The sequence below is a fragment of the Pseudorca crassidens genome, chromosome 1 (assembly GCF_039906515.1).
Source record: "Pseudorca crassidens isolate mPseCra1 chromosome 1, mPseCra1.hap1, whole genome shotgun sequence".
Classification (NCBI taxonomy): Eukaryota; Metazoa; Chordata; class Mammalia; order Artiodactyla; family Delphinidae; genus Pseudorca; species Pseudorca crassidens.
Window position 1 is genome coordinate 867,798 of NC_090296.1, and position 14,012 is coordinate 881,809.

The 14,012-nt window shown below is 59.0% G+C and overlaps 1 gene segment (V, D, J or C); it reads left to right on the plus strand.

Annotated features, from left to right (window-relative positions):
• The window catches only part of LOC137225841 (immunoglobulin heavy constant mu-like), a 132,688-nt gene that overhangs the window by 79,402 nt on the left and 39,274 nt on the right, over positions 1-14,012 (plus strand). Inside the window, 1 exon segment of the C gene segment in view lies at positions 6,337-6,355. Coding sequence covers positions 6,337-6,355 — 19 coding nt within the window.

Below are 14,012 nucleotides of genomic sequence, written 5' to 3' on the forward strand. Positions count from 1 at the left end.
TCCTCTTCTCTCAATAACCAGAGAGCCTCCCAAGCCCTCCAAAAGTACGCAGGTACTGTGAAAGCCAGAACATCGAAAAAACAATTGTCCTGCGTTCCGTCCTCATATGAGAATGCAAACTTGAAAATCAGTCTCCCTAGACACCAGCTCCTTCAGAGGGTCCATTTCTGCTCCTGAGGGACAATTTCCCACCAGTTGACAGGGGCAGCTGGTCCTCAGTTGCACCCCAGAACCCACCATCAAACTTGAAATAGAGGATTGGGAACTGGACGTCTTGACTGAGGGACCACGCCATGCGATCAGAGGACTTGTCTCTACCTGACACCTCTGGCTCCGATCCGGCTGTCGGGGTCTCTCGACCTGCAGATCTCAGCCACCCGGTACCGATCGGCCTTCTGAACACCCATCCCTACTTTGTAGCCCAGCAATCCTTGTAGGTAGACCTGTGCCGTGTAAATCAAATGCCGTCACACGGAAGGAGAAGAAAGCCCTCGTTCTTACTGTCCTTGAAGGAGACGCCCGCCTGGTCTCCGGCCTCACGGGCAGGCGGTGCCGGCGGCTGCGGAGCGCGGAGCCCAGCACACGCTGCCTGCACCGGGCCAGCCCCTCTCTGTGCAGAGCCAGGACGCGAACCCTGGCGACGCTTTCACAGCCGTGTTCTCGTCTTGACTTCCTCACCCGGTAACACCCCCGCCTGCCACCAAACACACAGGGGGACTGAGCCAGACGGAATCACATCGTAAGGGCCCTGTACTCTCCTGCCGCGCCTCCCATCTCGAGACCCCCTCCAGGCGCCGTCCGCACCTCAGTTCCTGCTGCCGCAGCGAGCGGGCTTCCGGGAACAGCCCTGCGCGCTCGCCTTCGCTCCCGCGGCCCCGACGCGCAAGCTGCCTTCGCACTGGCGTTGGGAGCAAGGCGGTCCCCACGGACTGGTCCACCTCCGGGTACCGGGGGCCCTGTCAATAGCGTACAGACCCTCGAAGCCGACTTAGACTCTGCAGCTTCCCCCAGGGTTCCACTCTCAGTCGGCGTGTGGCTGACAAGTTCCCCGGAACCAGACTGGGCAGGGTGGTCCTGGAGACCCCCTCCTTCTCCTGGGTCTCCAGCTAAAGGAGGCCATGAGCCCCTGGATCCGCCCTTCAGCGGGTGAGAACAGCTGGTACCTAGTAGGACACGGGGTGTCTCCGGGCACTCAAAGGCTCGCCCCAAGGCCTTGAGTCAATTTCGTCCTTCCCTGTCCCCACGAGAAAGCAGCCTTGTCGAGCTCTAGGGCTGGCTGGCTACTGCACCCGGGCCCCCTCCCTCTGCTGCTGTTGCCGATCTCCGGTACGCCCCACCCGAGACGCCCCCTCGGAGTCTGTTTCCTGGCCCTCGAGGCTCTAACCCGCTCTGAAGCCTGAACCCCGGCAGGGTCCACACCCCAGCTCTCAGCTTACGCTTAAGGCTTGCCTTTCTGCATTGCCATGAAAATGAGGGCGTGGCCGCAGGTGTCCTGGGACAACCTCCGCCTCTCGGTATGTCCTGCGTCTCCCTCCCCACGTCCGTTAGGCCCGTGGCATCCGGCGCACCCTCTGCTAGCACCTCCACGACCACTGCCGTGAGCGGCCAGGCCTGGACCCACCCCCGAGGCCGCCCCGCTCCCCTCTGTGCCCCCCACGCTGTGCCCGCTCCTGGGCAACGCCTCCCACGCCCACCTCTGCTCTCGGGGCGGGTGACCCAGGAGCAAGCCCCCCTGGCCCACGCCTCCATCCTCTTAGGTCCCCTTCACCCTCTTGATCAGCGACTCCCGTCCCTACTGGGGAGAGAGACCCAGCCCCTTCCACAGGGCTCCTTGCAGCCACAGAAAGGGTCTCTCGGACACGCCTCCGTCAACCCCGACTTCTCTTTTGCAACCGCTAATGTAAACAACATTTGGGGGAAACATAATAGCCGGTTACGCAGGCCACAGGTCCCCACATGCACGTTCTCAGCACGCTCTCTGCCCCAGACCCTGGGGCTCACGCATTGGCAGAGGGAAGGCGACCACTGTTTACAGTCGCTGCAGACGTGCCTTTGGAGTCTGCCCTGCTGTGGGCCCATCCGGAAACCCCACGGGGCCCTGGCCTCTGCTGGTTCTCCTATCGCCCATGGGCGTGTGATGGCTGCCCTGTTACAGGCTGTTCAGCTCCTGCTAATGTTACTACAGTTCCCTCTCCAGCACATACTCGGGAGGCTGACACTGAGTCTCTAGGGGCCCAAGGAGCCGACAGGGCTGCTAAACACACAGCCAAGAATGGACCCCCATCCTTTCCCACCCAGTTCCAGAACCTGCCCGTATCCCTGACGGAGAGCACTGGTGAGCAGGCAGCTTCCCCACACGCTGAAAAGACAAGGGCGTATGTTCAGAAGGGTGGAAACAATGATCAGACGCATTACACCTGAGCCGAGGGGCTTCCTGTGGCTCCCTGTCTTCTGACGTTGTGTCTGGCACTTATCCTGAGCGCGGGGGACCCGTGCAAATGGGGAAGACAAAGAAGCTGTAAGACAGGGGGCTCTGCCTGGCACCCACAAATGATCGCTGTCCACAAACCCCGGGCCACACTCTTTGCCAACACGTGGCGTGTGAATCTGAGCACATCACTGCAGGAAGCCAGCCTGCGTCAGGGAGCCCTCCTGGGCCCGCCCTGGCCCTGCGGCACTCCAGCTGGATCTCATAGACTTGGCTCCAGCTTTATCCAAGACTCCCACCTTTGGGGGACGCTCTGATGCTGAGGGCCTGGACCGCGTGCCATCCAACTAACATGCGATGCCACGACGTGGTAAAGAAATGCACAACTGAGATTATTCCTTGCCGGGTTGGATCAGACCCAGGAATCACCCTACAGCAGAGATAAACCACTTGCTTCCATAAACTCTGGGGTACTCATTGGAACGTCCTACGCTACCACCCTCCATCATCAGGGTGACTGCAGCATTGCCATCTAGACCTAAAAGGGACTCAAGGAAACATCTGTCAAGAAAGTGGACTTGGGTTTTCCCTGGTGGCGCAGTGGTTGAGAGTCCGCCTGCCGATGCAGGGGACGTGGGTTCGTGCCCTGGTCCGGGAAGATCCCACATGCCGCGGAGCGGCTGGGCCCGTGAGCCATGGCCGCTGAGCCTGCGCGACCAGAGCCTGTGCTCCGCGACGGGAGAGGCCACGGCAGTGAGAGGCCCGCGTACTGCAAAAAAATAAATAAATAAATATAAACAAGAAAGTGGACTTACATGGCCAGAATCACTGCCCTTGGCCCTTAAAAAAGTAAGGCTCCAAAGACGAAACATGCATTAACCCCCTTTGACATCGTTTTTCCAAAGGATTCTCTAAACCTTCACTCCTGGGTTCAGTGAACTTTATGGGACTTAGGCGAACAAGCTGACGCTGTGAGTAGCCACAGGCAACGACTAACTCGTGTTGTCCTGAAGCAAATGCTCTGCCAGGCATTTCTCCATCAAAGATGGATTTCTTCGGGATCAGCAGACAATTGCAATTTGGGGTCTGCAACCCCAGGGAGACAGGTTCAAGTCCGCAGGCGGCAAGGAAGGGCGAACTCTTTCGTGGAGGGGAAAGGAAGTCAGGAGGCCGGTAGTAAACGGGCTCACCCCTCAGCCCTGGTAACCAGCACGCTACTCTCTGCTTCTGCACGTTGGATGTTTTCTGATCCCAGGTACGAGTGAGGTCTGCAGGATATGTCCTTCTCTGTCTGACCTATTTCACAAAGTATAATGCCCTCGGGGTCCATCCATGCTGTTGCAAACGGTAGTACTTCCTTTTCACCGTTGGAGAAGCTTCCATTGTGTGTGTCGACGTATTTTAATTCATCTTTATTCACTCATCGACAGAGACAAATTGTTTCAGTGCCTTGGCTATTGAGAACACTGTTGCAATGACTGTGGGGTGCTGACACCTCTTGTAGATGCTGGCTTCATCATCTTCACACATATACCCAGGAGCGGGCTTGCTAGATACTGAGAGGCTTTTAAGTTTACTTTTGGGAGGAGTCGCCCTATTGCTTGCAGCCCACTAGCATCTGCCACCTCTCCTTGTTTTGCTGACAGCCATGCTAACAGGTGAGGTTCCCCCGATGCTGACTGATGTTGAGCACTTATTCATGTCCTGTTGGCCAACTGCATGTCTTCTTTGGAAAGGTGTCTATTCGAGTCCTCTGCCTGCCTCTTTTGGAATAGCATCCCTTGTTTGCTTGTTTTGCTTTTGAGGAGTATGTCTTCTCTATTATATTTTGCATAGTAACCTCTTGTCAGACATATTTTTTGCAAATACTTTTCCCCATTCTGTAGGTTGCCTTTTTGTTTTGTTGATTCTTCCTTTTGCTGTGCAGAAGCTTTCTATTTTGAGGTAGTCCCACTTGTTGGTATTTGCTTTTGTGGCTTACGCTTTTGGTGTCATGTCCGATGGCTTCACTGGTGAATTCCAGCAACATTTGAAGAGAATGAACGCCAAACCTCCTCAGACTCTTCCAAAAAATTGGAAAGGAGAGAACAGTCCCAAACTCATTTTATAAGCTGAGGGTACTCCAAGGAAACTGCTGATCAGTAGCCCCGATGAACACAGATGCAACAATTAACAAAACACCAGCAAACTGAATTCCACAGTACGTTAAAGATATTATACACCGTGACCAAATGGGATTGATTCCTGAGATGAAGAGATAGTTCAGCGTGTGGAAATCAACGAATGTAATACACCACATGAATAAAACTAAAGTCGAAAATCACATGACCGTTTCAATAGATGCAGAGAAAATGTTTGACAAAAGTTAACATTCCTTCACTATAAGAACACTCACCAAATTGGGTAGAGAAGGAAAATACCTCAACAAAGTAAGGGGCATACAAGACACAACCACAGCTAAGATCATACTCAATACTGAAAGGTTGAAAGCTTTTCCTCTAAGATCAGCTTCAAGACAGGGGTACCCACTCTCACCACCCCTATTCAACAGAGTATTGGGATTCAGTATCCCACAATCAGGCAACCAGAAAAGAAAAAGAAATAAAAGGTATCCAGATTGGAAAGGAAGAAGTGAAACTGTTTCTGTTTGCTGACGGCACGAGCTTGCATGTAGAAAGTCCTAAAGATTCCAGCAAAGAAATACTGGAATGAATAAATGACATAATTAAACCTTCGGGGCAAAAAAATAATCTACATACAAAAATTGGTTGCGTTTCTGTACACTCACAATGAACTTCCTAAGAAAGAATGAAAGAAAATCATTACTTTTACAGTAATATCAAAAACAATAAAACCCTTAGGAATAAACTTAATCAAGAAGTAAAACATCTAGATGCTGAAAACTATAAAACATTGAGGAGAGAACCTGAAGAAGACGCAAAAAAGTGGAGAGACACCCCACATTCATAAGTGTGAAGAGTCGGTACTGTTGTAACATCCTTACTACATAAAGCCATCTATGGATTCAATGTCATCCCTGTCCAAATTCCAGTGGGATTTTCAACAATGTCCAAAAAATTCCTAGCATTTGTACAGACCACAACGCCCCCCAAATAGCCAAAACAATCTTGAGAAGGAACAAAATGCGAGGCATCACAGTTCTCAATTTCAAACTTACTACAAAGCTCAACTAATCAGAACAGTATGGTACTGCTATAAAAACAGACACAGACCAATGGAACAGAATGGAGAGCTCAGAAATACACCCACATATATATGGTCAGTGAATACTGGACAAGAACGTCAAGAATACTCAGTGTGGAAAGAATATTCCCTTGAACAAATGGTGTTGGGAAAACTGATATCCACTTCTCAGAGAATGAAATTAAATTAAATTAAACCCCTCTCTTACTCCATTCACGACAGTTAATTAAGGACTTAGGCATAGACTGGAAACACTCTCCTAGAAACACACAGGAGGAAAGTTCCTGGTTATCTTGGTGTAGGTTTTTTGGACACTGTTGGCCACAGACCGCAGGACCTGGAGAGTCGTCCGTCCAGACCCAGCGGAGGCTCTGTCATCCACACTCCGAGCCTGAACACACCGTGAACCCTGCCCTGGACTCCAGACACCTCTGCCCACTGTCCTGCTCCATCCCTGGCCAGAGCCAGCTCTAACCATCTGCCCGCACTACCATCTTCACATCACAGCCTCCATTCTTCCATGGAGACCTGGCTCGGTGGGCAGCTGGTGGGCGACCTTGTGCTGGGTCCTTCGCTGCCTGTGCCCAGCCTGTGGAATAATTAATCACCATAGCAATCACGGCTCCATGGGGATTCATGGTGAGGACCCAACAAAGTGACCCACAGGCACTGGGCGTGGTGTCCAGCCTGCACCGAGCACTCAGCCACGCAAGCCGTTCTTTTTAAATTACTGCCACCACATTCCTCCACCCTGAGCATCCTTCGTCTGTTGCACCTGACATAACCCAAAGCTTCGGAAGCTGTGCACCCACCCCCAAGAGGGTCCATGCCTGTGGAGCCAAAGCCCAGCCTTGGGATTCACCCCAGCAGTCGCGCCCCTCTAGCAGGACACAGGAGGACACAGCCCACATCTTCAAGCTGGGGTCGACCTGCTCCTCTGGTCTTGCTTCACTGCGGTCCACAAGGCGGTGCTTCACCAGGCAGCCAGCAGCCAGCAGCCTGTCCATCCACCTGTGTCTACAGTGCTGTCCCTGAGACTCCGCCCCCGCTCCTGGGCTCTCCCGCCCCTCCCCCACCCACCCCCACCCAGCCCCCGCGCCCACTCCCACCCGGCAGGCTCTGCTCCTGGTGCCCTGGACACAGTGTGTGCTGGGAGGACCAAGCAGGCACAGAGCACAGTTGCTAGCACAGCACACTGACAGCGTCAATGACGTCTCCCGGAGCGTTCCTTTTCTAGCAATAAAACTTAACAAAAGCGACTCAGGAAGAAGTGGAAATCGTAATTAGAGCGCTAACCCTCAGGAAAGCATTCAGATTATCGGGTGTGTGACTACCTGCACAGGCCACTCCAGGCCCAGGTGGCTTTGGGGTGAGCTTTCAGACTTTCACAAAACTGGCCTCAGCCACGTGTATGAACCTGCTCCAACGCCCCCAAAAGGAGGAACACGGGCTGGTTTACAGACCAGCCAATAGCCAGAGGTCATAAACACAATTCTAGGAAGCTGAATTCTGTCCGGTTCATTGAACAGACTCAGACCAGACGTTAGGAACCACGTCTAGCTCATCCCAGCATTCAGGCAAATGATGGCCTGCAATCTTCCCAACGGAAAGTCCCCATCAGACAGAAGCCCTGCGGGCCCACGTGGACGCCATGGGGGTCGCCCCTCTCCTCTCCACACTTGAGGTGACCCTGAAAAGTTGATGAGATAAATTTTGTATTTTAGACAGGGCAGGAAAACTTAAGCATGGTGTGTTCCCGACCCGTACTAGGCCCTCCACGAATGTGTGCATCTGCGTCACACCGTAGCCAGAGCTCCTCAAGGGTGGGCCTGCCTGCCCCCCTGTAGAGACTGATTTTTCCTTTCTTCTGACGCTGGCAGTGCAACTTCGTAAAGAATAGCGTTCCTTCCCAGCTCTGTAGGGTCACGGTGACCCGCTGCCCACTTTGTACGTGCTTCCCTGGGCTGTGCCTCCTTGGGGACCTTTATGTAAATGCCGCATGTCATCCTGACGTACGATCCTTTGTCTCGAACATGTGCGTGACTGTGCCTTCCACTCCGAGCGAGCAGGGCCGTCCTCAGAGCGTCTGAGGATCTGCTTCCCCAGTGAGAATCCTCAGTTGGCTTGAATGAAGTTCCCTTTTTGCTTCTTGACTTGATAGTTCCTTGAATTTTCATTGACAAAGTCCAGAGAACAACTCGGAGCCCCCCAGCTCTGAGCCCCACGGCCCATCGGGAGACACCCGGGCTCTGCTCCCCGAGGCCCCCCAGCTCTGAGCTCCACGGCCCATCGGGAGACACCCGGGCTCTGCTCCCCGAGGCCCCCCAGCTCTGAGCTCCACGGCCCATCGGGAGACACCCGGGCTCTGCTCCCTGAGGCCCCCCAGCTCTGAGCTCCACGGCCCATCGGGGGACACCCGGGCTCTGCTCCCTGAGGCCCCCCAGCTCTGAGCTCCACGGCCCATCCGGGAGACACCCAGGCTCTGCTCCCCGAGGCCCCCCAGCCAGCTGGGCAGAGGGGGCGGCTCACACCCTAGAGACGGCAGGTAGGACAATGACCCTGTGTCCATGCCTTGAGGACAGCTGGTGACACAGAACTCCCAGGGAGAGCCCGGAGCAGCTGTGGCCGTGGCAGCAAAGTCAGGTTCAGTCAGGCCCGGTTCAGGCCGGAGGCTCCCGGCGGGCCACCTTCTCCCGACGCCACCCACTGCGGGCGTGAGTGCCGAGCCCCGACCTCACAGCATCACCTCCGAACCCCAGGAGAAAGCTGGCGACACTGTGCACCCAAGAGGAGGTTCTTTCCAAAGGGTCAGCCTGCCGGGCTGGGTTCCTGGTCAGTCCCTGACCTGCAGCCCCACACGATGCACGGGCGTCCCGAGTGCCTGCGGGCAGCAAACACAGGAGCCCACGTGGATGCTGGGCCGCGTCCAGCACACCCAGGGCCTGGCTCCCCCGCCCCCGCCCCAGACGTGAGGCCCCCGCCCCCTTGCAGCCTCACAGCACACCGACTCCCAGGTCTCACCGCAGGCAGAGAGCCCTAACTCACCGCTGGCCCATCTCCTCGCGGCTCCCAGGGGCCCGCAGTGGGCAGCAGCTGCACTTCGCCCTCTGACTCCTTGACTCGCCCACCAGCGGCCACGCTGCTTTCCCGCCTGGAGCTCCCCAGCTGCCCCACGAAAATGAGAGGCAGAAGAGCGGGCGCCCAGCTCCTCGATCCTGCTGGCTGCTCGGTAAGCACAGCCGCTGGGAGGACCCGGCTCCTAACCAGGTGTGTCCCCCCCCGCCCCAAGAATGCAGGGGCGGCCCAGCACCAGTGGCAGAGAGCCTGGTGTTGAGATGCCTCTGTCATGCTTCCGCTGCACTGCATACCCACAGGGGTTGTCTGTCAGTGGTCCTGGCCGTGACCTTCCCCCAGAAGCGCTGGAGGCTCAGCCTTGCCAGTCCTCAGCTGCCCAACGCCCCTCAGCTGCAGAGAGACACGGAGCCCTCTGTGAGGGCGGAGTCCTGACCCATCCCTGCATCCTTGCCGGCTGGCGGGCACAGCGGCCTCATCGCATCTGCACGGCCACCCTTCCTGGTCCCTCACCAGAGCCCCTGGAGCCCCACCCCTGCTTTCCTGTGACACACTGGTCACCTCTGCTCACAGTGGGTGGACCCAGCTCTCCCCTGCTGTCAAGAGTGACTGAATAAAGGCCGTTTCCACCACTTTCACGTTAAAGGCCCATGGACAGCAGCTGCATGAACGGCTGGCCGGGACAGTGAACGCGGAGCCCATGCTGTTGAGACCCCTCACAGGCCGGCCCTCAGGCCGAGCCCAGCCTGCCGCGGCTCAAAGGCTGCAGGCCAGGCCCTGACTCACCTGGACGTCCGGCCTCCTGGGGGGGCAGGTGCCCTCGTCAGGGGCCGTGAGGAACCCCAAGGAGGAAGAGCACCTCTCACTCGGAGCTGGGGGACAGCACTGCGGAAAGCTGATCTCCAGAGACACCCCAACCGACCGCGGAAACACCCACGTCACACCCGGGGAGGGCCCCCCGCGGCAGGTGCTGAGAGGCGGAGGGGGGACCACTCCACGCTCCCACAGACGACAGACAGCCTCTCACATCCAGTCAGCTGTCCCCGGGCCCCAGTCGACCGACAGATGTCACAGGTTTGACCCCAAACCATCGGCAGCTTCCAGCAGATGCAAGACAAGGGCAAGGGGAGGCCAGACCCTCACTGGTCACACCGGGGACAGAGAAGCTCTCTGAGGGGGGCCCAGAGAGCAGGACAGACACAACCAGAGCACCCTTGAGCCAGGCAGACTGGCGGCCACATGGACCACGGTGGCCAGCAGGGTCGCCTGGGCTGGAGAGGGGGTGCCATGCAGGTTTGGGTCAGACCCCGCCCCCTGCTCACCCCCCAAACCCACCAGAAACGCAGGGTCCCCTCCTCAGAGCCGGCCCGAGCCAGCAAGGGCAGCCCCGGACACACGGCCGCGGGGGGAGGATTCTGAGGGGCGCGTGTCACCGTGATGGTACTGTAGTAGCGGTGACTGCTACACCCGCAGTGACACGGCCCTTGTCCGAAAGCCCCACCTGCACTCGCTCACAGGAAGTGGAGCTTGGCGCTGCGCCCCAGCGCCTGACCGGGAAGTCTCACCCATGGGGTCCGAAAGCAGAGGTGAAGGACACCGAGCAAGATGGAGGGGGTGGGGTGCGAGGGAGGGGGCTCAGCCTCGCTTCGTGCGGGAGTGCATGCGCAGACCCGGCCCGAGAGCACGGCAGGGGCACGGGAGGGGCACGGCAGGGGCATGGGAGGGGCACAGGAAGGGCACGGCAGGGGCACAGGAGGGGCACGGCAGGGGCACGGGAGGGCTGCCGTGAGGACAAAACACCTGCACGCTCTCCCTCCTCGGCGGTTACCACCTGCAGACACTGCCTGCATAAGGGGGGTTTAAACTGATGCAAATGTATTCTTAAAACTCAACGCCTAACGGTGCTAGAAATAGCACCAAGTCCGGGACCTGCGGCTTCTGCCCCCTTCGGGGCCGGGGCCTGGGGCTCAGCCCACTACCAGGGGACACGGGAAGGGCCTGGGGCTCGGCCCACCTGCTGAGGCCCCTGAGCAGAGGCACCGCTGAGGCCCCTTATGTGGGGTCACCAAGGTCCAGATGAGGCAGCAGTTGCAGAGAGCACCCCCGGGGCCTGAGACTTAGGATGCCAGCAGGGCAGGGGTGCCAGTAAAGGGCCAGCCCTCCAGCCCCGGCCCCGGCCCCAGGCCCGGGCACCCCCAGCAGGTGGTGCTGGCACCCTCTCGATGCCCCGTGGTACTGAGGTGGGACCAGGTACAGAGCAGCGTCCACATTCCAGAGGGGACACCGCAGAACTCGCCAGAGCTTTCAGGCCTGGTGGCGATCAGTCACCCCTAGTCACCCCGGAATGGATGCCCAGAGGCCACTGACTCGGCCGTGCTCCAAGGCCTGGAGCTGTGAGGACTCAGAAGGGATGCGTGGACTCAGGGAAGGAGGACCCTGGGCCACCGCAGTGAATGTCTTCCCCCAGGAGCTCTGGACGCCCCGGTGGTCAGGGCAGGGGGAAGTGGGGCCCGAGAGGAGAGGCCACTGGGCACCCCTACACACCTGCTCTAGGTCCTGCTGCAACCAAAAGGCCTGAAGCTGCTCAGAGTTGCATCTGGGGACAGGCAGGCACACCTCGGACCCGGAGCCCCAGGGTTGGCGGCAGCAGGAACGACCCCTGTTTTGCTCCTGGCCTTCCTGGCAGAGAGTGGAGGGGGAGGCACCTGCTGGCCCCAGGGTTACCAAGGGCCCCAAGGTGACCCATACACTGTGTGCAGACAATTTGTCAACCCAGGAGACCGTCACAATGGGTTTGGCTTCCAAACCAGACGCTGACACCAGCTCACTCAGCAGTGCCCTGCCTCAGAGCCTCAGGAAAGAGCTGGGCGTGGTCACTGACCACCGACGGGAGAGGCCTCCCACGTGCTCCCAGCAGGACACGTGCAGCGGCAAGACCGTCCCACAGCTTTCCGGGCCCCTGCTTCCACCTGACAGCCCCCCCGCCCGGCCCCCGGCAGCAGGGATTGGGAGAGGGTCTGTGGCACTGTGGTATGGTTACTGCTCGGGGTATGGCTGTTATACCCACAGCATCACAGCACCCATCAGAAACCCCGCCGGGGAGCCCGAGCCATGGCCCTGTCCCCAGGATTTTGAATGGGGCCACATCACCATGGGTACCACGGCGACCACAGGGAAACAGCCTGTAACACAAACCCACTGGGGCGGAAGCACAGGGAAGGCCCCCAGCACCGCGCCCCCCTCACGCCACAGGCGGACTAGTCACCATCCCCTGGCTCCCATCCAAGCCCATCAGACCATGAAGCCACCCAGGTCTCAGCCAGACACGCTCCAAGGACTGCGACCCCGCTGGCCCTCCCAACACCAAGAAGGTCTCAAGGCCACTGTCCTGGCATCCGGCCAACAGCTTGGGAGCTTCCTCCCTGAGTCACCTGGGGGCCACAGCTGGAGACACAAAGACCCCACTCTGCAAGGACCCTGTGAGCCCCCAAGTCTGGGCAGGCGTGTCACAAGGGAGGGGCTGGCCTGGTGGGCTGGCACTGCCCCTGCCACTCGGAGACTGGGCCTCCTGGCCACACCACCTATGCCCACAGCACTGTGCGCCAACCTGCCCCACACCCCACTGCAGCCCACATCCGCACCACCTGCACCCCACTGCAGCCCACTCTCCACATGTTGCTCCGAGCAGGCTGGGCGCCCTGCCCTGTGGATACAGGAATATGGGCAGGGTCTCTCCCCTTCGGGGGCAGCTGATTGAATTTGGTTTTGGAGCCATTTCTTCCAGGAGAGTGGACCCACCTGCCCATGTCCCTGGGACTGGCCCGGCTAAACTGTCTACCCAGAGCCCAGCAGTGCTCCTGGCCTGGCACCTCCCCCTGCGGCCCACCCAGGACCCTCGCTGCACACGGGCACACAAGAAGCCCTCCAGAGGGGTCACCTCCCAGACACCCTCCCCCGCCCATGCTCAGCCAGATTCAGGTGCAGACCGCGAGCCTGTGTGAGACACCTGCAGGAGTGGGGCCAGCCCCCCGCGAGCCTGTGTGAGACACCTGAGGAGAGGGACCAGCCCCCCGCGAACCTGTGTGAGACACCTGCAGGAGTGGGGCCAGCCCCCCGCGAGCCTGCGTGAGACACCTGAGGAGAGGGGCCAGCCCCCCACGAGCCTGTGTGAGACACCTGAGGAGAGGGGCCAGCCCCCTGCGAGCCTGTATGAGACACCTAAGGAGAGGGGCCAGCCCCCCGCGAGCCTGTGTGAGACACCTGCAGGAGAGGGGCCAGTCCCCCGTGAGCCTGTGTGAGACACCTGAGGAGAGGGGCCAGCCCCCTGCGAGCCTGTGTGAGACACCTGAGGAGAGGGGCCAACCCCCCGCGAACCTGTGTGAGACACCTAAGGAGAGGGGCCAGCCCCCCGCGAGCCTGTGTGAGACACCTAAGGAGAGGGGCCAGCCCCCAGGGCAGCCCCTCAGCCCAGTGCACCTGGACCCCTAAAAGGACTTGGGGTGCCCCCACTCCCGTGCGCCCACTCCACAGAGGCTTGCTTCTGCCCACGCCTTCAGTGGGGGGCACTGCGTCCTTCCTGGGGAGACGGTGCAGACCACCCCCCGACCACGCTTGCAGGGGGTGCGGGTGGGAGGATGTGCTGGGCACCAGTGGAGACAGCCTGCCAGACACCTGCATCCGGGGCCTCCAGCAGGGAAGGGCCTGTGACCACAAGCAGGGCTTTTTGCCGAGGTCCCTGCTACTGTGATACTATGACAGATACCACAGCGACAGACGGGGCAGCAAAAACCCGCTGGTCGGGACAGCCGGGCCTCAAGGCCCAAGGGTCACAGCCCAGGCCTTCAGTGTCCAGCGCCACTCCTGGCTGGCTTGGCCCACGGCCCTGTGTCCAGGCATGGCAGCCGGAGGCTTCAAAGGGCTCTAGGTGACTACACTGACCCACAGAGCCACAAGCCCAGAGCCTAGCCAGCTGGCAGAAGCCCCCTGACTATCAACACCCGCACCCAAAGGAACCAGGAAGGACAGAGCTCACACTGGGCAAACCATCAGGTCAAGTTCCCAGTAGGCAGGACCCCTAGATACCCTCCTGACTCTGCTGGGAGCTCAGAGAAACTGATAGGAGTGGACGCTGGAGCTGGGCCTGTACTCAGTTGCCTAGGAGCTCGCTGGTGAGCACAGTGGGTAGGGTTCAGGGCAGGTGGGAGCACCTTCCAGCCTGCTGCTGGTCCCGAGGCAGGTGGGTCCGCTTCCTGGCCTGGCCCAAGGGGGGTCCAGGGGCCTCTCCCTGGGAGCGGGGCTGTACAGGCTG